This window comes from Natator depressus, chromosome 5 (assembly GCF_965152275.1).
Source record: "Natator depressus isolate rNatDep1 chromosome 5, rNatDep2.hap1, whole genome shotgun sequence".
NCBI lineage: Eukaryota > Metazoa > Chordata > Testudines > Cheloniidae > Natator > Natator depressus.
The window spans coordinates 94,304,407-94,325,919 of NC_134238.1; the positions used below are offsets into that span (position 1 = coordinate 94,304,407).

Below are 21,513 nucleotides of genomic sequence, written 5' to 3' on the forward strand. Positions count from 1 at the left end.
TCAGACTGAGTCCTCTTGAGTCTCCCATGTTTACTATGATCGTTCAGAAACATGGCATGTTGTGTATTTGGTGCTATTTTATCTCTTTAGCAGAAACACATTCAAAGTGGTTGGAGAAAGATGCCACCTATCTAGGACACATTAATGGGCTGCAGCAAACTCAGGGTGAATCCCTTTGGTGCTGATACAGTATTCTTACACTGCCAGTTTACAAGCCCCAGTGTAAGGCATTTGCTAAGGTCATATTCATAGCCTGTGCCACCACAAGAGATCCTAGAAGACTGCTTTGCAACTCATAGGTAGCCAGGGATGGGTTTCTATAAGCTAAAGCCTGGACCAGCCCAAAATCAGGAGTGCATAATGGTCCTCTCTGTCCCCCTTACCTCTCCTCTTGGACTGTTCCTTCGGTTCTGTGCCTCCTGGAGACCTACACTTGCTTAGGGATGTAGACACCCAATTACCTTTAAAATTAAAGAGAACTGGGTGTCCCAGTCCTCTCAGTGACTTTGAAAATCTCATCCTCTTTGGGCAGCGAGACTATAGCTGCTGCTGCATGGTGCTGTAATACATGACATGTCCTTTTATTTACTGGGGCTCATTAAGACATGGTTACCGTACTGCATATCTATGCTCCCCATAACTCGTAGAGTAGATAGAGTCATTTGGCAAGTGACACGCCAGCCATGTGTGTATTAAGCACTGTGTGGGGGCAATGAATCTATCCATTGAACTGTTTTATAAGGCCCTAGATTAAATAAGTGTGCCTATGTTATTTGGTTAGCAGGTAATCTATGCTAGTCAAGTACAGATATTTGACTGAATTTACTATCTGCTGCTTCATTCTTTAGCAACTGATTTAGCTGAGGATATGGTCTGGGCAGTGCGCCCTGGGAGGTAAATGAAGCCTGCAAATTCTGTGGATACCCCTAGATGGAGAATTCTTCCCACTTGCATTGCTGCCTTGAAACTTGGGCTGTGCATGTGCATTGTGGGACTTAAGACACAGAAGAGTGGAGTGTCTTTTGGTTTTGGCTGTCTCTGTTTTGCTGAGTCCTCCACGGTGGGCGGGAGGGGCCAGGGGCTGTATGAAGGAGCAATGTCAGGAAGGGAGGCAGAAAAGCTATTATGTTAAGGCACGCTAGGGAACCTTTAGTGCACACCAACAGGATCTACCCAGTTAATGTAGGGCATTACCACACCATGTAGACAAGCCATAAAATAATGTTAATATACAAATATCTATTCCCTCTCACTCAGACATATTAGCCACTCAGTTTTTTATATAGGAGAAATCACTGGGATGATTTATGAACTAACGTCCTTCTCATTTTGAGTAAGGGCAGCAGACATATATAAAATGCCCAGACAGTGAGATCTCTATCTATGAGGAATTCTGCAGCCATGTTTTACAAAGTCTGCAGGATCCCTTTGAATTCTCTATTAAAAATACACTGTTTTTGCAAATAATCTGGGATTTAAAGGAATTGTTAGCATGTTTTTAGCTATTGTTCTTCCTTTTTCCAGCAGTGAAAGAAAATATTGAGGTTTTCTATATATATAAAAAGCAAAACAACAACCCCCCCCCTTTGTTTTTAAGCACCTTTTCTTTGCAAGTCCCAGAGATAACCAAAATATTTAGGCGTCTCTCTGTGTGTGAGTACGTACAGACACAGAATTTATATATTAACACTTCTATGGTGCTTTTCAGCCATAAATCTCAAAGGACTTTAGCATATTTATATGTGCCTATTTGTATGGGTATCCCTCTGTTTATATAATCTCTCTAGACTGTGTAAGTGAGATCTTCAGCTGGTGCAAATTGGCATAGATCCACTGAAGTCATCTGAGGTGTGCTGATTTACACCAGCTCAGGATCTGGCCCATAAATATATATATCATATAAGGGGGTGATGATAAAGATGTGATAAACTAACCATTTGACATTGAATTGAGTACAGTTTTGTGCATTCACACTTGTGTAACTGAGAGAAAATTTGGCCTTCATTAATTAGTCCTCGCTGCACCCTGTAAATACTATTATGCCTTTACAGAGAGAAAGTGAGGCATAGATAGGTTATATGATTTGCCCTAGGTCAAATAATGACAGAGCCGGAATTAAAACCTTTATCTCCTGACTTTCAGGCCAGTGCTGTACTCACTAGATTACAGTCCACTTCACAAACACTGTATTCCCACAATTAGCAATCCCATTTTTAGATTACTATAGTGTAAAGGTGTTATGATACGGAAGCACATCCGTACAAATGACTTTTTCAGAATATGGCAGATAAACAGATACTTTTCCCAACAGAAACTTGATATAAAAAATAACCACGTTCCTTAGGGTCAGGTTCTGTCTTCTGTGTATTTTATGTGATGTTTGTAAGCACGTCTGATGCTATAAAATAACTAGGCAACACTAGAATACATGCACATTCCACATTGAAGATTCTGATGGCTCATTGCTTGGGAGTGTGCTCATGATTCTTCATGGTTGTAGCATCCCTCAGTAGATGTTACCCTTGTATTAAATCATTCCTTATCTGATATTGCTGTTTTGGTTGTAATTTATATTCTGAAAGGTTTTTGTTGTTTCTTCATCTCTGTTAAATTCACTTTATTTGGCAACAGTGATAGACTCTGTGTCCTGTATAGGATCACTCGGTCTGGAGCCACTAATTCATATACCTCAGAATACCCCCCTTCCAAACCCTCCCCACATGGCATCAGTGGTGAGTTTTAAAAGGCCTTTGTTATTTCTTTGTTACTTCCTCCATCTGAAGTGCTGTAATTCATTTCAGCTGCCCTGGATTAGTGCCAGTTGAAGGCCAGTCCTTTGCTAGCTTAATCTTTAATTTGCAGCCTCTTAAAACACACTATTATAAGAGTGAACACCAGAAATTGCCTATGTTCTGGGCCTCTGATTTCACAAGTCACAGCTATGGTTGTAGAACTGTCATTAAACATTAATACAATGCATTTTTTTCTGTGGAAATTAAAATAGTTAATGCTGAAATGCTGAAAGAAGATTTTTAAACTATACTACAGAACTATTTGTTAACTTGACGTACTTGCCTAGGGCTAAAAAGTGCGTAACCCTTCCTCCCCCTTCAGCCATTGGTAGCTAGCTGACACCTGCAAAACCTGCACCCTTTTACTTTATTCTGCAAGGTATCCATGTCATGCATGTAAGTGGGAAATAACACTAAATCATTTTAAAAAGTAATTTTACCACCTTTAAACATACTTTTCCACTGTACCTCATTTCAAGGGAAATGACTCCTTTTTAGTCCCAAAGGGTGTGTCTACACTGGACTCAAACACCCATGGCCGCAGAGCTGTAAAATTGCAGAGTAGATGTTCAGGCTTGGGCTGGAGCCTGAGCTCTGAGAGTGGAGAAGGTGCCAGAGCTCAGGTTCCAGCACGAGCCCAAACATCTACCCTGCAATTTTACAGCCCCACAGCCCGAACCAGCTGACATGGGCCAGCCACGGGTGTTTCATTACAGTGTAGCCACACCCAAAGATTAGCCCTGTTCCGTGCAAACAGGGCGTTCCCCTCAGCTGCCACTTTTATTGCTGAAAATTACTTACATAATCACAACAAAACCATGAAACTGGGCTTATAACAGAAGTTAGTTATATTAAGGGCATGAAACCCACTGCATGTTAAGTTTCCTCTGTGAATAATGCTTTGTATCCCTCATTTGGGATCTTTGGCGCATACTGCATTCGACATTTGGATTTTGGAAGGTTGCAAAGTATGGCTTTAATTGTTTATAGTATTGTTATAATTAATAATAAGCACTACAGTAATACATACAATACATAATTAATAATACTTAGTTCTTGTATAGCACTTTTCATCAGCGGATCAAAAAGTGTTTTGAAAAGGAGAATAAGCACCATTATCCCCTTTTCACAGATGGGAAACCTGAGGCACAGAGAGGGGAAGTGTCTTGCTCAAGGTCACCCAGCAGGTCTGTGGCAGATTTGGGTATTAGAACCCAGGTCTCCTGAGTCCCAGGCCACTGTTCTAGCCAGCGTACCCTTACCCTTACCATGTAAAAACTACTTTTTTCTAGTTTGTCTTGCATAAATTATTTTGATTGCTGTTATTTTAGTAATATTTACCACCGGTGCAGGTGATGCTGTAAAATACACAGTAGACCATAGCCCTGCCCAGATACACAACAGAAAATGCACTGGAAGGCCCAAAGTATGGTGCTAATTTACTGTGTGATTCTGCAAGATGGTGAATACTGCCCCGAAAGTCATTCTGGCTGAGCACTTACCCAGCCCTCCTTACTGTAGTATTGCAGCACTGACAATCTTTAATTAATTTTATTCTCACAACCCCCTTTTGGGGTTTGGAGGTATTGTGATCAGTATTACAGATGGGGGAACTGGAGTGATTAAGTGAATGGCCCATGGTCATATAAGAAGTCTGTGGTTAACCCCAGAACTGAACCCTTCTGGTGTCTTAGTGTTATATCCACCAAACCATCTTCCCCTAACATCACTAGGAGTTGAGAGAACGCAGCACGAGGAAGTGATTGGCATTTTAAAGGATTGGGTCCTTAGAGCAATTTTATTTAAAAAAAACCCCACGTTACTGAGGGCTTCGTGACAGCAGCTTCATTGCTAGAGGCAGGGCTCAGCATTGGTGGGCTTAGGGGCAGATAATGAATTTGAAGGAAGCATAGAGTTTCATAGAGTTTAAGGCCAGAAAGGAACATTAGGTGGCTAGTTTGGCCTCTTGTATATCACATACCATTCAATTTCACCTCGTTACTCTGTAGTGAACCCAATAACTTGTGTTTGGCCAAAGCATCCAATTTTGATCTCAAGACAGCAAGGGCTGAGAATCCAGCACTCACCTAGCAGTCTGTTCCAATGGTTAATCGCCCTCACTATCAAAAATTTGTGCCTAATTTCTAAATGGCATTTGGCATGGTTCAGCTTCCAGCCAGTGGTTCTTTTTATGCTGTTATTTGCTTGATTGAAGAGCCTGTTAGAACCCAGTATTTTTCTCCCTGGGCTGGTACTTGTACACTGTAATCAAGTTGCCTCTGAATCTAAGCATGGGATCGGTTGCACTGGGATTTGGGAAAACGCGCTGGGTGTACAGGGGAGGGTGCACAAATCTGAGTGAGGGATCCATAAGTGTTTAAGCTTTGGGGTGAATTTTCAAATGTGCCTACATGGCAGTCTTGTTTTCAAAAGCAACTGAGGCAGCAAGTCCCACTGACTTTCAGAAAGACTGAAAAAATGGAACCTCAGCTCCCAATTCATTTCTGGTGATCCAATCATCCTTGGGGGTCAGAACAGACCAGGGATTCCATTCCCCCAGCAAAGATGCTTTGTGCAGAGTTAGATGTGGTGATTATAGGATGTAAGGGTCTTCTGTTTCAGGTTTAGCAGAGATTACATAATGCTTCAGGTTGGACTTGAAGCAGGATGTAGAGAAGAAAGGCTTTATCAACTGCAGTATTTTGCATAACCCTCAATTCTTGTCTCCTCTGAATAAACACATGTACATCTTCTGTATCTGTCCTTTTGCCAAAACAGCTTGAAGTTTATTCTCACTGCTATTTATTATTTGTCTGTGGTAGTGCCCACAGTCTCCAGTCAGGGATTGGTGCTCTATTCTGTTAGGCACAGTGCTAATATGTGAAAAGATAGTCCTTCCACCAAAGAGCTCAGATATTTGACATAATTTTTAAAAAATCAGTTTTTAAATTACCATTGGTAATAACAACCCAAAATGTGTTTTCCTCCATTGAGTCAGCACATCCATCGGTCACTTGAGAGGAGTCCTGAGCTACTGCTAAAACTAATTAGAAGTGGGTTGGAGAATGAGAGAACCTCATGTTACTCTCCACAGACCCCTTATGATGTGATGGAGACCAAGACTCACGTTATAAGCTCACACAGCACAAATGCATTGGCCACCACCACCACCAAATGAAGGAGGTTTCTAATGTGGAACTAAGAGGGGAAGAATTGTTTTAACTGTGTCTTCATTATGTGAATTAGCACAGTCAGGTATTGAGATCTTTTGGTGCTCAGATAGTATAGTGATGGAAGGATGGATGATGGATAATTTTTTACCAGTTTTTTTGTTGCAGTTAACAAATTGTACTGGGTCATCCCTTAGTTGTCAGCTCCCACTAGCTGTTCCTTATAATGCTAGAGTGGATCTGTCCCTGCCTAGTGAGTAGTTGACAAAGGCTAAAGGGGTTGGAATGGATCCACGTGTTGGTTTTTGCCAGGGCCGGTGACAGAAATTCCGGGCCCCAGGGCCAGGGCTGTCCCTAGGGAGGTCGGCCGCCCACACTGGCCCCCGGGCCCTTTAAAATCATCCGGGCCCCATGGCAATTGCCCTCTTTTGCCCCCCAATCAGCGGGCCTGGTTATTGCCTCTGTTACATTCCTTCCAAAAGGAAAGGAACTGTGAGTGGTTTTGGCCAATGGGTGAATAAAGTTCTCCAAACAAGTGGATAGGAACTTGAGGTAAACTAGCTACACAAGGAGTTCCCAGCACACAGGAGTTGCTCTCCATAATAGTGATCTTGTCAGAATGTATACTGCTTTTACAATAACAGTGTTGTACATCTCCAAAATGAAAGAAAAGCGATGTTCCATGGAGCACAGTGGGAAAAGGCCAGCCTTGAAATGTGATGTTGTTTTTCCATAAAAAACCTTCATGAAATCCATCTTACACTCTGTAAAGATGGCAATAAATTAATAATTGTGAATGTGGGCTTGATCCATAACCAACCACCCCCAGATCTGGCAGTGAGTCCATGAGATACTCAAGAAATGAAACAAAAAGAAAACGCTTGGCACTACATGAAGGTGCAGCATTTGCTGCTGACTGAAGAGACCTCCTTTTAAATACTTGGGAGTTCTTTCTACAGCATTCACTCCCTTGTCTGCATTTCACATAGCAGAAGTGAAACTTCACTTCCTTATTGGGGAATAGATATTGTGGTGATCCCGAGACAAACTCCTTCTAGTATCTGCTAACTATAGTACATGTGTAACTGAGTATGGAACTGATTCTGCTACCTTTACCAGCACAGAGTAACACATTCATGAGCAATCCCATTGATTTTGCTGGGATACTCAGTATGAGGGTTTCAGAAACGGGTCCTTTTAAAATAATGGGCTTGACTCAAACCCAGGTGAGAGGCCCAATATTGCTGTGCTCTAGGTGCCCTGGACTTAACCAAAATTTTCCAGGACATCATAGGTCCAAGTCCTGCTCTGTTGGCCAGTGCAGAGGTGGAGAATAGAGATGTGGTTACATTTGGCATATAACGTTTGTTGCTGATGGCAGCATATGCACCAAATAGATGGACATGACCCTAGTAAGCAGCTGTTGGCACATTAACAAGGCTCAGTTGCGAGCATATAGCAATTTGCTAAGTAATGATGCTTTCGTCCGTAGAGGAGGAAAGGAAGCCCTTCCCACACCAGTATTCTTGGCGGATGGTAAACTGAACTGGTCAAAACCCAGGAAAACAATGTTGTGCAAAATGTTGAAACTTCCAAGTTGTTTCTCTTTTGCAGGGTTAAGAATGGATACATGTTTCCATGATTTTTTAACATGTTCATCAAAATAGTTTTTTGTTACAATACATTGTTCCCCAAAGAGAGGGAGCCTGCAAAACTTTTTAGAAAAAAAAAAAAGAGAACTTTCCAGTGTCAACTTCCAGTGTAAGCAGACGGGATCAAAAATAAGGTGCATTGGTACTGCTGAGGATGAATGCACTCTGGACGCAGACTTATCTCCACATACCCCTTACAGTCACTTTTCCCACTCACCAGGCAGTCTTTGTTGCTCAGGAAAATGCTGAGGGTGTATTTTTTGAGGTGGTGGTGTACAGCGAGAAGACGGGTCAAGCTTGTAACGCTGTTACAAAAAATAAATAAATCTTTCATTTAAAAAAAACGGAGCCTTTCCGTACTGGGTAGTTGTACTTACTAGTTTAATAGCTCATTGAAATTCTGCCTGTTCTCCTGAGACATGTTGGTTATGCTGTGAGACTCTTTCTGGATCACAGTTCGATAGGCCTCATTAGCTCCCAGGCTCCAATTTAGGGAGGCACTTAAGCACATTCTTAATCCCCACTGAGGTCAATGGGAAGTCACCATGAGCCTTTTTGAACAGGGAGGGAGACAAGCACACGTTTTATCATAGTTGTAAAATGGCTTAAGTAAAGTATGATTGTTAAAAAATCTCTGTTGCCACTTTTTGTGATGTAAATAAAGGCCGATATATTCTTCAGCAGGCAGGATGGAGAAAGGGGGTAAACTGCTCCATGTAACAAAGTTTCTGAACTTCAATGAAGTGGTTTGTCTGTATCTATCATGTACTCATTATTAGTACTGGATCTCAAATATTGAAGAGCAACTCCTCACAAATGAAGCAGAAGGAGGATTGATCGTGTCGTGAGAAAGAAATTACACAGCAAAGGAAGATACTTTCTTGGCAAATTTAGGGCCCATTTCTGCAGAACTCACTCATGATTAATCTCATTGGCTACAACGGGACTTCAGGTATATGGATTATCATGTGAGTAGGGTGGGCTAGAATGCTGACCAGCCTCCTCTAAAGCTCTGTAATAACAACGCTTATAAAACACTGGATTCCATTACTAGACACATCAATGAAAGATGGCTGGCTAATGCTCCAACTTTATGCTACAAAGTATTGCATTCAGGAGTAAGACTCAGTTCAGCAGTTGCCTGTCTGAGGGGCTCTACAGCAGGGATTGGCAAGCTTTGGCATGCGGTCCGTCAGGGAAAGCCACTAGCAGGCCGGGATGGTTTGTTTACCTGCAGTGCCCGCAGGTTTGGCCAATTGCAGGTCCCACTGGCCGCGGTTTGCCATCCCAGGCCAATAGGGGCTGCAGAAAGAGGGGGCCTGGCCTGCACTACTTCCCACAGCCCCCATTGGCCTGGAACAGCGAACCGCGGCCAGTGGGATCTGCGATCACCCGAACCTGCAGACGCTGCAAGTAAACAAACCATCCCAGCCTGCCAGTGGCTTTCCCTGATGGGCCGCGTGCCAAAGGTTGCCGATCCCTGCTCTACAGTTTAGTGTTTAAAGATATGCATTCTGGAAAAAGCTATTTGGCCAATATTAACATGATTATACTATCACTTTTTGCATGCTCTCCCCGCAGAGGACAATATGTTGAGAATGCAACACAACCAAATTGGTGAAATGCCCAGCAACAGTATCAACAATAGAAAGATGAAAATGGAAGCAGAGTGTAGAAGTTCTTCATGCAACAAACAACTAATGTATCAACTGATTTTCTTTGGGCCAGATTGTGGCCTGTGTTGCATGCTCATGCAAGGGAGTGGTGGGGCGTACTGCGCACACATTCTTCCTTGGGCCATTTTGCCACTTCCTGTGCAGCGTGACTATGTCCCTCCCTGGCACAGGTGGGCGAGAACGCAGGCAGTGGGTGGCCCTGTGACTGTCTCCCCAGTGTGCTTATAGAGTAATTATACCAGCGTGTTGGGGGGGGGAGAGGGGGTGTATGCTGCAACAGGCTGAAGTTCACGCTCTCCCAGGAGCAGCGGGGAGAGTGTGATCGCTGGTCTAGCCCTTTATTTTTAAGTGGTTTTAGAGCTAGCAAAAGGTACTGGATTGAAAACCACTACAGAACATACTCTGATTGGGCAGCTGAAGTGCAGGCTTCCTCAGACTGCCCTCACTGACTCTGAAGACACTACCTCTGTGGATGAAAGGTCATTCAGTCTCCAAGCCCATTCAGTTCTTCATCTCTCAGCTGAGATGCTCGACAAAGATATCAATTAACATCAATAAAGGCCCCAAACCTGTACGGTTGGAATGCTGCATCCATGTGGAGGCCTGGTGACTTCAGTGAGGATCTTCACGGGTGCAGCAATCTGCCTGCGAACAGTCATTTATAAGCACAGGGCCTAATGCAGTGCTTTTGTGGTACTGACATCTATGCATTGGGAAATAATGGAGATCAGCAATCCATTGCACAATGGACACCTCTGGCTGCCTAACTGGAAACGTGAATGTCTTACCCTAATCTATTCCTAACCATCTCGGCAATTAGGTAGGTATGGATCTGGGTTTTAATCCTAAATATGAAAGCAACTGGACTGATAATTACTGTTATGGATCAGAAGAAGTCGAAGCTATCCTGCATCAGAATTCAGCTTCAGTTGTGTTTCTACAGCACAAAAAGTAACCTCCATCAAAAACAGGTGTTTCTGCCTGATAAATACCACTGCTTTTCAAAAAGTCAATACATTCATTAAAAACAAAAAAAAAACCCCTCCCCCACTTTGTCGCAATGACTTATATGTGATATCAAACTGCTTTTTAACATAAAAATTACCTTCCTCTCCTAAAGCGAGATACTTTACATATCAACAATCATCAACATGTTTTTCCAGACCAAAGCAACAGGAACTTAGGTTAATTTAATAGAAAAAATAAAATATGGAATAACATTGATTTTGGCCAGTATCAATTACAACAGTACTACTCTATTTTACAAATAACAACTGAACATTTTACACATGTACAGTATTTTTCAGTAAAAATGAATTTGGATTTAACAATGTGTCAGTATTTTAAAAAGAAAACAAAGATATTAATTTCTTCTCTATAATAGTGTTAGAGACATTTGTAAGTATCCAAACAAATTCTTTACAATCCATTACATAATTATATCTCAATTATGAATATATATATATATTTATATATAATATATAATATTAACTTAAACTTTGAAAGCATTATGTTCTAGTTAATAATGTTATTAGAGTAATAAGGACGTAACAGACTAGTAGTTAAACTAGCACAAATAAAGCTGTCATGACTTTGAATGTTTAGCAGGAAATTTAATGAACACCAAAGGAACGTCACAGTTCTTTTACTATCATAGAAAATGGGATGTCTGTAGGAATTCAGCTGTTCTCTGGGAAAAGGAACTATTGTTTCTACTGGCACCAGTGCTTTCATTTGTAAAAATTCAGGGACAGATTTCATATTGAAAAAAGGGAAGTCTAGAAGTTCTATTTCTACAATATATGTTTTTACAGAAATGTTTTCCATTTTCCATTTGTGTGTCGCTGATCGTCGCACCCAGATTATTTTTGTACAGAAGGAAGACTTGTTTTAGGCCAGGTCTACGCTACCGCTGCTGGTCAATCTAAGCTATGCAATTTGAGTTATGTTAGTAGTGTAACTCAAGTCAATGTAGCTTAGATCTACTTACTGCAGGGTCCACACTTCTTTATGTCAATGGGAGATGCTCTCCCACCGACATTGCTTCCACCTCTCATTGTGGTGTAGAGAAATCGATGGAAGAGCGCTCTCCCATCGATTGAGCATGTCTTCACTAGACCTGCTAAATCGAAGCCATTATGCCAACTTAGCTCTGTAGTGAAGAAAAGCCCTTAATCAAATCAATATCTTTGAAATTTAATTTACTACATTTCACCTAATTAATGTGTGTCTAGCAATATGCTAATAGGAACATATAAAAATATGTTGACTGGGAATGATGTGTAACTAGAAAAGGAAACACAGGAGCCTTATTCCTCTCTCGCTTAAACTGGCTTCACTGGGGTTAGTCCCAATTTATACCATTGTTGATTAAGAGCAGCTTAAGGCCCAGACTGCCAAGAGGGATATTATTACACAAAATCCAAACTGGATAGACATCGTCTCTTGATGTAAATGTATTGATCTAAATGTAGTTACTCCAAGGGTTGAATTTGACCCAGTGTATCAGTTCCAGTTATAGGGCCCAGTACTGTAAACACCTACTTCTGGATGTAGTATCACTGAAATCTATGTATTAGCACTGTGACTAGTAGTACACGTTTGCAGGATGGGGCCCCCTGTTTGCTAAAATACAAGATAAGATTATACAACTACTACTTAAGTGTTACCTGTGTGCTCCAGACATGAGTTTACAAAATACTTTCATTCATGAAAAATAAGAGGACCAGCTCCTTTTGGAATTTGTTCACAATAGGAAGAATGCCCTTGTCAAAATGTAGGTGTTATTGGAATGTTACATTTTATTCCAAATAGCAACACCTAAGCCGTGGTCTACACGGGGGGGCGGGAATCGATCTACGTTACGCAACTTCAGCTACGTGAATAATGTAGCTGAAGTCGATGTACTTAAGATCGACTTACTGTGGTGTCTCCACCGCAGTGAGTCGACTGCTGCCGCTCCCCCGTTGACTCTGCCTGCACCTCTCACGGCGCTGGAGTACAGGAGTTGACGGGAGAGCACTCGGGGGTCGATTTATCACGTCTAGACTAGACGCGATAAATTGATCCCCGCTGGATCTGATGGGTAGTGAAGACAATTTGTTCACAATAGGAAGAATGCCCTTGTCAAAACTTAGGTGTTATTGGAATGTTACATTTTATTCCAAATAGCTTTGACAATTTAAAGAAAGAAATTAAAATCCCAGAATAGCAGTTAAGAAGCTAATTGTCTAATAACCAGATCTATATAACTGGGGTGGGAGAAGCAAAATGTATGTAAATACTGCATGATGCAAAAAACAGCACACAGCATAGGACACAAAGTAAGAAATATGTGTGGAATTGATCACTTTTTAATTTATTTTTAATACTGATACAAAGGATGCAGAACATAGTCCCACATATAAAGATGTTTCTAATTCCCTCAAGGGCTGGTTTTCTTAAGTTCCCCGTGACTATTAATATATAAGCACAAAAAAAGACTGATGCGAGTATTTTTTTGTTTTTGTTTTGTTTTAATCCATGTAAACTTGTGTCGTATTCTTGAAACACTCTTTAAACATCTTGAAGGGGAAACAAGCAGGAAAAAAAAGGGGAAAGGAAGAAAAAGGACCATCAAAAACAGGGATAATCCTAAGGTTGACAGGAAATCAAATAATTATTTTAATGTTAATTTTGGCATCAATGCTTTGGTCACACAATACTGACTGTGATCCTGGATGCTTAGCTCTAAACACCCAGTTATGAAAGGTAGGCTTGTTGTAGTTTTTTCCATTAAAGTTCCAACAAACAGTTCACCGTCTCCCCTGACAAAGAGGAGAGAGGGAGAGAGAAAGAGGTGGCTTGCCTTTTTTTTTCTTTTTTCTTTTTTTTAATAATATGGATTAATCTATAAGTCTACAGGAGCAAGAGGATTCTGGGAGGTACCAGTTCACCCTTTGTGCGTACATGTTCTGCAACACAGTTGCTGAAGTACTTTCCTTTGACACAGATTGTTCTTTTTCACTAGCATACAGAATCCTCCCTCGGCCCAAGATTCTTCCGTTGCTTCCGGAGGTCAGCGATAGAGGGAGGGGGCAAGTTGAAGATTTGAAGAGCATGGTGTACAACGGAGGAAGGTTTAATTGGTCAGACAGGCAGATTTGATGGAAGAGACCATTCAGGAGCAGGTAGCAAGTAGGAAATTTGGTCCATCAAAAGGAATTTCAGTCAACAACATTTTTTTTTTCAAGAAGAAATATTGTGTTGTCCGACAGGGAGTGATTGGTATCCATTTGTGAAAGGGAAAAAAAAAAGATTAGAAAAAGAATAATTAGAAAACAGTGATAAATACAGTGAAGGATTTTTTCTGAGTTATTATGAATCAAAAGGATATAACAGTCATATCACAGAAAGAGAATAAACATTCTAAACAGAAATTGAACCTGTGTAAGTCTGACAAGCAACCAATGCTTCTTGATCCCCTGCCGGTAATATAAGATCCTCCTTCTTTGAAAATTATAAGCAACATTATTACTTCTGTGTTTGTCCTCCTAGGCTACTGTAATAAAAATAACACCATTTGCATGAGCACCTTCTCAATGCCTGCTGACTTCAATGGGAGTGGAGAGTGCTCAGTACTTCCTCGGACTTCTCAGCTTCTGGAAGGATTGAGCCATATGCCAATAAAATGATGAGTTAGTTATTTCTGTGCATGTTGGTCTTGTACCATTTTGTTTTTGTATCCGCAGACGCTACTCTAATTTGTACAAGTGGGCAGAGGAAAGCACTTGTGTGTGTGTACATAATATTTTTCATAAAAAGGATGGTGTGAAACAGTCACGGAAAGTGAGAGGCTGGTATAATCATGTTTACACAAAAGAGTATTTCTAATGAAATTTACTTTGCCTAAGCTCCTTTCTTTTTCAGCTCAACATCAATAACAATCCATGAAAAGTACAAGAAACAAAATTCTGCCCTCAGTGATGCCCATCTGTGCAAACTCATTGAGGTTGCACAGGTATAAATGAGGACATATTTTAGCCGAAGCAGTACCAGACCCAACAGCTATTGCAACATATTGCTGATATGCAAGAGGATACTGTGAGTACACAACTTTAATTTTCCTTTTACTACTAGCTTTATCTGACTTGAAAGTGTAAACTGACTAACATGATCTATAAATGTCCAAAGAAGCACTATGGGTCCAATCCTGCTTCCATTGAATCAACGGTAAAATGCTAATTTGACTTAAATGGGAGCTAAATGGGCCCCAGAATCATCATTAGTTCTTACTATATTTGCTTTGTCAGATATTTGCCCCACTGTGTGTAACACTAAGCTTCTGTTCTGAAATGATCTCACTTGTTGAATTGTACCTGCAATGACCTTAGGTAGTAACACCTTCAGGAAAAGGACCCTGTTATCTCTTTAACTGTTAACACACTTTGTTGCTTTAAATAATATAGTAATGAAGCTAATAATATGCAGTTAGAGCAATGCTGTATTAAATGCAACAAATTGCTTAGAGAATGCCAAAATCTCCATTATGAAGATGGTACAATATTTTCAAATTGTCTCTATTTCCCTTTGCTATTCATTCACATAATTCAATTAAGGTTATTGAGAGTTAACATCACATTAGTTGTCAACATCTTTACAGTTTAGAAGGGCAAATCAGACACAGATGAATCTTTCAGTTAAGAGTGCATTAAGATAGTCACAAGAAAAATCTTTCTAAGGAAATGCCCATTACAAAACAAATGAGGTGGAAATCATGGGCTAAAGCTCAGATAAAGAATGGGGTCTGTGAAACAAAAATAATCCATATTATATATTTGCCCCATGTATAAATCTGAAAATATAACGAAATAATCATTTAGGAGATCCAAAATACTTCAAGAAGCCAAACCAACACAAAACGTGGAACAATTAAGTTAACTTTGATGCCAACAAAAGGAGTATTTTTGAGAAAAATAATAATACTCACCATCCTTACAGACTGTTCCAATTACACAGACCCCGGTATCTAAGATATAGCCATTTGGACAAGTTGTACAGTTTTTGTCTCCTTGACCGCTGCATTCCAAGCAGCTGGCATCACATCTTTAAACAAAACAAAAGCCAGAAGTTATCACAATTGCCACTAAGCAACAACAAGAATTTCCATCACACTGTCTCAGTTAAGTTCTCGTCACTGAGATAATTCATATTCTTTTATTTAATGATAACTACTTGATTCTGAAAATTTTGAAACGAAGTACAGCAGGTAGAAGTAACCAGTCACATTTATAAAATACATTAGGCATCCATAGACTGGACAAAACTACACAGGGAGATAAGGATCAAAAAGTAAAGCATGTCATAGAAGATTGAAGGAGTATTATGTGTTTTCTGTGGAAAGCTGTAACAAAAGGTGATTCCCAATGCTGCCTCCATCAAAGAGAGTTTGTCCAAAGTCAAAAAATAAGAGCTTCAGAAGGGCCTGAACTGTACTTTACAACGATGTGCAAAAAACTCTGTCCCTTTCAAATAAAACTCAGCAAAAGCTTACCAAGCCTTGTCCATCAAGTATTTCTGCTCCATTGCTGGTTGTGTATAGCTGAGGAACTGAATGGTCCATATGAATGGCAATTTACCTCTTGGCAAATGGCTACTATTGCTTCTTTAATGGACAAGAACAGCCCCTCTGCTAGATCTGTTAACTAGTTACCATATTTTTATGCCTGTAATTTCAAATTGCTTAATAAAATCTTGATTTAAATAAGCAGAACACATACACACACGCACTGAAATCCATTTTAAAAGCCCTTATATAAAAATTACAATCAAGTTAACAATTCTTGCTTTCTTCCCATAGTTTGCTGAGCATACTGTGTATTCTCTTATTCTCAACACCCAGAAATGTGTTCTTCAATGTCATAACATTCTATTATTTAATCCAATTTACACAGTAGTAGATGTATGATATCAAATATTAGACACTTGCTTTAAAAAACCCCCCAAAATATAATGTAGCCTTTGAGGACTATATCTTACCTTTTGCAGGTTTTGTATCCGTTTTCAAGAGAGTGGTCAAGGTAATAACCAGCACTACAGGACTGCACGCATCTTCCATCCTCCATAAAATAACCTTCTGTGCAGTTTATGCAAGCATCTGCTCCTGAGCCTTAAAGCCAAGAGAAAATACACTGTAACACATTGACACATTCTCAGTATAGCCTGGATAACAGACAGCATCGCTAACTGTAACAAAACATCTGCTCATCATAGGTTATTGGACATATATATTCTCGTTGCTTTACACCTTGCCTACATGTACTGCAAACTATATCAGCTAGCAACAAAAGATAAATATAGCGGTAATCCTGCCATACTTTTTTCTGAGAAAAAAATTGTTATTTCTACAGCTAGGAATCACAAGCAAAGATAGCTAGTGAGTGTGTGTGTACTTTTCAGCTAGAACGTTTATATTTTTATGTCAACAGGAAGAAGCCCACTTTACTCAAAGAGCTATTAAAGAACCTCCAAGGCATAACTTTTCATTTACAAGCCAATCATCATACTGTATTTGGAAACGTGATGTCATACTGCACAAAGGACAAAATGATTACGCGAAGTCAAATGTCACTGAGGTACCTGCACATGTTGCACAGGAACGGTGACACGGTTCACATTCCCTGCCGTTGTGATATTTTCCTTCTTCACAGCGGACAGCGCATCTGGATCCATATAAACTAGTGCAAAAGTACAAATTAGACTGTTTAATCCTGACCAGCTAATAGCAAGGTAAGGAGGGAGGACAATGATCAGACTCAGAAACCTGAAGTATTCTGCAATGTAGGTCTCTCCTGAAATTCCGTTAATAAAAGTTCAGTGAAATGATAGTATCCTACTGTACACTTATACAGCTTCTTTCACTGCAAGTTCTTTACAAACTTAAATATAGCAGTCATTTCACACATGCACCTACATCTATGGTGGAGTTTCACAACTTGTAGCAAACAGTAGTATAGGACAGGAAGTGAAGAAGAATGCCAAATCTAAGGGAAAATGCAAAGAAAATTCAAGTATGCAGAATGTAATTACCCAAATGGAACTTGGTCTGGGGTCACTACCACTACACTTACAAACATGCAACGGTACCAGTGGTGTCCCCTAATACCACGTTAAAATACTAACAAATACCAACTCAGTGTGAAGAGTGCCACTTAATGCAGCATGAGGATTTCCCTTTGTAAAGGTACTGAGTTTGCATGTAAACTGGGACCCTTCAGTTCATGCCTGCTGCATCCACACAGGGGAACTACAGCCTAGCACTATTGCAGACAGCTGTCTCCAGCCAAATAGTATTTGCAAACCACTACTTTGCATCATCCCATTCACATCAATGTAATCTTCCCTATCACTAAAAGGATCAATACCTTGAAGTGCTGAGAGCTTTCAGATCCCACTGAAATCAGTGGGAACTTGAAGGCATTTGGCTCCTTGCAGGATTAAACACATAATCAGCTGAACAAAAACCTTGGATCCAAATTAACTTTGGGAGGGCCTGAAATCTTGATCTGAATCCAGAATTTGCAGCCTATGTTCCATGTTTAATTTGAATTTTCGTCTTTGGAATGGCTATCCACAGAACAAATAGACAACTGTAGTCCAGGAAACCTGTTAGATACTCTCTCCTACAAACCTGTAACCTTGGCTCTTCCACTGGGCTGCCTGATATAGCTATGAAACATCTCCACACTTTTGCTTTGCTAAGCGGATGTCTGCCTGAGTTCACCAGCTTGCATCATTTTTAAGAGACTAGCACCAGAGCAACTTGAGGAGGTATAAGTGTGGCTATTAAAATTAGTCAGAAACATAAAAGACAAAACTTAGGAAAACTTCCTGAAATCGTCCTCAAGATTTTCACATTTTCCCCCACAACTGTTCACAGGCCTGTCATAAGAGGGTGTAGTTACACAAATTAATAATACTCTACACTTCCGTAGCACCTTCCATTAGAAGATCTCAACATGCTCTACAGCCATGAATTTACCAATAGCCTCACAGCACTCCTGTGAGGGAAGTAAATATCATCCGCATTTTACAGAGGGTTTCAATGTGCTGGGGCCTTGGCTTGATCTGATGCCTTGCTTCCCTCAGATCAAGCCTTCTCTCGAAGGAAGGTCATTTTCTAGTGAGTGATAAACCACATCATTGGAGACAGAACAACGCAGGTGGTTGAAAAATCTAAATGCACCGTGGGTATATAGAGAGTGAGAAGTGGCTTTACCATGTGAAAAAGAAATTAGGCCTAGACATTCAAAGAAACTAATTCTAATGATCAGCTTACACCAACTCAAAGACTGTAATCTATTTTGACACAAAGTACATGTCCAATACTAAAACAATCGAGGATCGTCCTTATTCTAAACAAGTCTCAGATCCAGATTTTGACCTCAATTTTTGTGTGGCATAAAGCCAGCATACAATCCTTTACAAATGCTACAGGGATAGTTGACCCTCTCTGCTTGGATCAAAAGGTCACTCATTCACATGGAAGTAAACATGGGTGCTGCTGCTGCTCTGTGGATTTTACCTATCAGTTTCAGAAGTGATTAAGTCCCCCTACCAAGCAAAAATACCCACTGCTATTTAATATATGGGCATAACCATATCGTAATGGAATTGAGCCTGAGGTACTTAAGATAAGTGAATGATTGGATGTCTGAAGAGACACAATAAAGATAAGGAAATAGTTTCTAACTATCACAGGAATGAATCAGAAGGATTAATACAATTCACCAGTTCCACTTCTGAAATAATCCTTGACTGCCACACTGTAGGTCAAAAAAGTGAAGAACACAGCTTTTACATGGCTACAACTTTCATTTTGCCCGCTGTTAAACATTTTTTAAAATTCATTGTTACCCAAGATGGCTTATGATGGCACAAGAAAGTATTAAATTACAGCACAAACAGCAATAGGACACATAAATGGAGGCCCAGACAAGGTTAAATAGTAATATAATGTACGTCTCTTTGATATATGTCCATAGACTCAGGAAGTCTCTTTGGCTATTGTGTGCAGTGAAATCCATCATATCTTTACCTTAGGCCATGTCTGCATTCTGTGCAGCTTTGGGATTCAGCGCATGTCTTACAGTTCTCACTGCATTTCCGGCAAGCAATCTTATCTGCAAAGGAAAAAAGAAAACCAGCCCAGAAAACCCTGGTCAATCATGTTTAATAAAATTATATCGATATAGTCATTGTTTATTGCTTTTCTACCTTGGCACAAGGAATGGAAATAGAAAGCAAGAATAAAATTAAATAGCTGAAGTGCTACTTATATATTGACCTTCTTTATCAAATGCTTTCAATTATTTCTAAATATTTAAAATAACATCCTATTTCTTTGAAAAATAATATGCTTTGAGATTGTAAAAACACTTATATGAATACACTTGTTTAAATTAACTATGTTTTTACTACTGACTCATGCAATCTTTTCAAATAATAGGAAGAATACTAAATTCATGCAAATAAGAGTTTCTACATAAATTGCTTATGCAAAGCGATCTAGTAACCTTTGTGTAATTGTCTTTTAGATCATTTAAGCAAACAGACTTTCCTAATTTCATTTTTTTGGGGTTCAAGGCTACGCCTGATTGCACTCTTCTGATCTTATCAAACCTAAGCAACATATTACCGTGCCCTCTCCCCTAACAGGTTCCCTTTACCGCAGCTATAAGACCTAAAGTGGCCATGTTTCTCCACCCATTTACACTTTTTACCCTGGAGGTGCTGTATCATGGACACCAACTTTCTACCTGAAAAGGGCTGTGAGAATCCAATCTAACTCCACATTCTCTTTTATCCTGCGTCTTGATCAGGCAGAGGAGACATTGTAGTAGAAAGAATAATGCTATTTTGTTCTTTTAAAGTGAAAATGAAAGAAATGAAACTAATATCTCCCCCTGCTATCCCTGGTTATGAGTAAACTGCTTCACAGGACTACAGGCAGGAGACACCGGCCCCAGTTCAGCAAAGCTCTTAAGCACATAATTATCTTTAAGGATGTGTCTACATCCCTGGGATTAAATATTTTATATGATCATGGTCTAGGCTGGGAATTAAGACTTGGGGACTCTGCATGGTCATCCATAGGTGGGAATTAAAGCCAGGTCTCCCACAGGGCCATGTACGTTACTGCTACTGCATCATTGCATTACTGCAGATATTAAATGTCTACCAAATTTTGCCCATTTTGTGCAGCTGTGTTAAGAGTTGAGGACAGAGCCTCTACCTTCCTTAGTACACCAATGTAGCAGCAGCCGAGCAGCATGCCCTTCTGGCTCTCACATGCCCTCTGGTTTACCAGGGAAGCATGGTATCCCAGTTTAGGAAGTAATGTTTAATATGTGCTGGAGATCAGCACACGCTGCTCCTTTCTGGAGCGGCAGGAAGATGCATTCTTCCACATGTTCCCCCACCACATAGTGGATCTACTATTGTAGTGGGCCAAGCGTTGCTCTGCTACCTCCACTTCCTAGTCAGAACGAGAAAGGGAAGGATTTTGTCAGGTACCCGCTAAGCATGATTTTCAAGAGCTAATAATCTCAGCAGAATCCAGGTTTAGTTTTGGAAGAGACACTTGATCAGGATTGGTTCCCAACAACTTCATAAAAGGAATGAGATTTAGAAAAGAGACGAAGGTATCAAAATACACTTTTAATCTTAAAAACTATCTCCTGACCTCCCCCAAACAACCCAGCCCAAATATTGGAAGCCCAAAGAAATAAGCAGGAGAAAATACTGACTCTTGTCAAGGTAAAATCCATCTGGGCAGCTGGTAATACAGCTATTGGATTCTTCATTGAGATAGTAACCGGATTTACAGCTCAGGCACTGGTCACTGTGGCTTCCAACACAGGTTTCACAATTGGGTGAGCATTTTTTACAGCGTTTCTTGTCTGCATTGTAGTGACCAGGTGGGCAGTTTGGAACACAGATCCTGCATTGTGCAGTGAAGAAAAGGCAGAGTCGTCACTGATGTAAACCCACCACCCTATAGCAGAGGTCCCCATACTGTGTGGCGCGCCCCACCTAGGGAGCACAGAGGAACCTTTGGGAGGTGGGGGTGGAGGGTGGGCCAGCCCCTACAAAGGGCAGGGAGGGAGCACCACCCAGCCCCTCCCCGCCCCCAGCTCTTCTCTGGTCCTGTGTGCAGCCGCATCTCCGGCTCCCGGCCCCACCC

General features: G+C 40.5%; 1 protein-coding gene across 4 annotated transcripts in view; it reads right to left on the reverse strand.

The window, feature by feature from the left end:
- PCSK5 (proprotein convertase subtilisin/kexin type 5) overlaps window positions 1-21,513 on the reverse strand; it is a 303,081-nt gene that overhangs the window by 56,675 nt on the left and 224,893 nt on the right. For 3 of the 4 annotated variants that reach the window (XM_074953227.1, XM_074953228.1, XM_074953229.1), the window contains exons 16-20: window positions 21,077-21,270; window positions 19,366-19,450; window positions 16,908-17,005; window positions 16,308-16,437; window positions 15,259-15,374 (exon numbers count right to left, since the gene is read on the reverse strand). In XM_074953227.1, the coding sequence (XP_074809328.1) occupies window positions 15,259-15,374; window positions 16,308-16,437; window positions 16,908-17,005; window positions 19,366-19,450; window positions 21,077-21,270 (623 nt within the window). Of the gene's footprint in view, window positions 1-10,874; window positions 13,338-15,258; window positions 15,375-16,307; window positions 16,438-16,907; window positions 17,006-19,365; window positions 19,451-21,076; window positions 21,271-21,513 lie in introns of those variants that run through there. The other variant, XM_074953230.1, reaches the window with a different exon arrangement.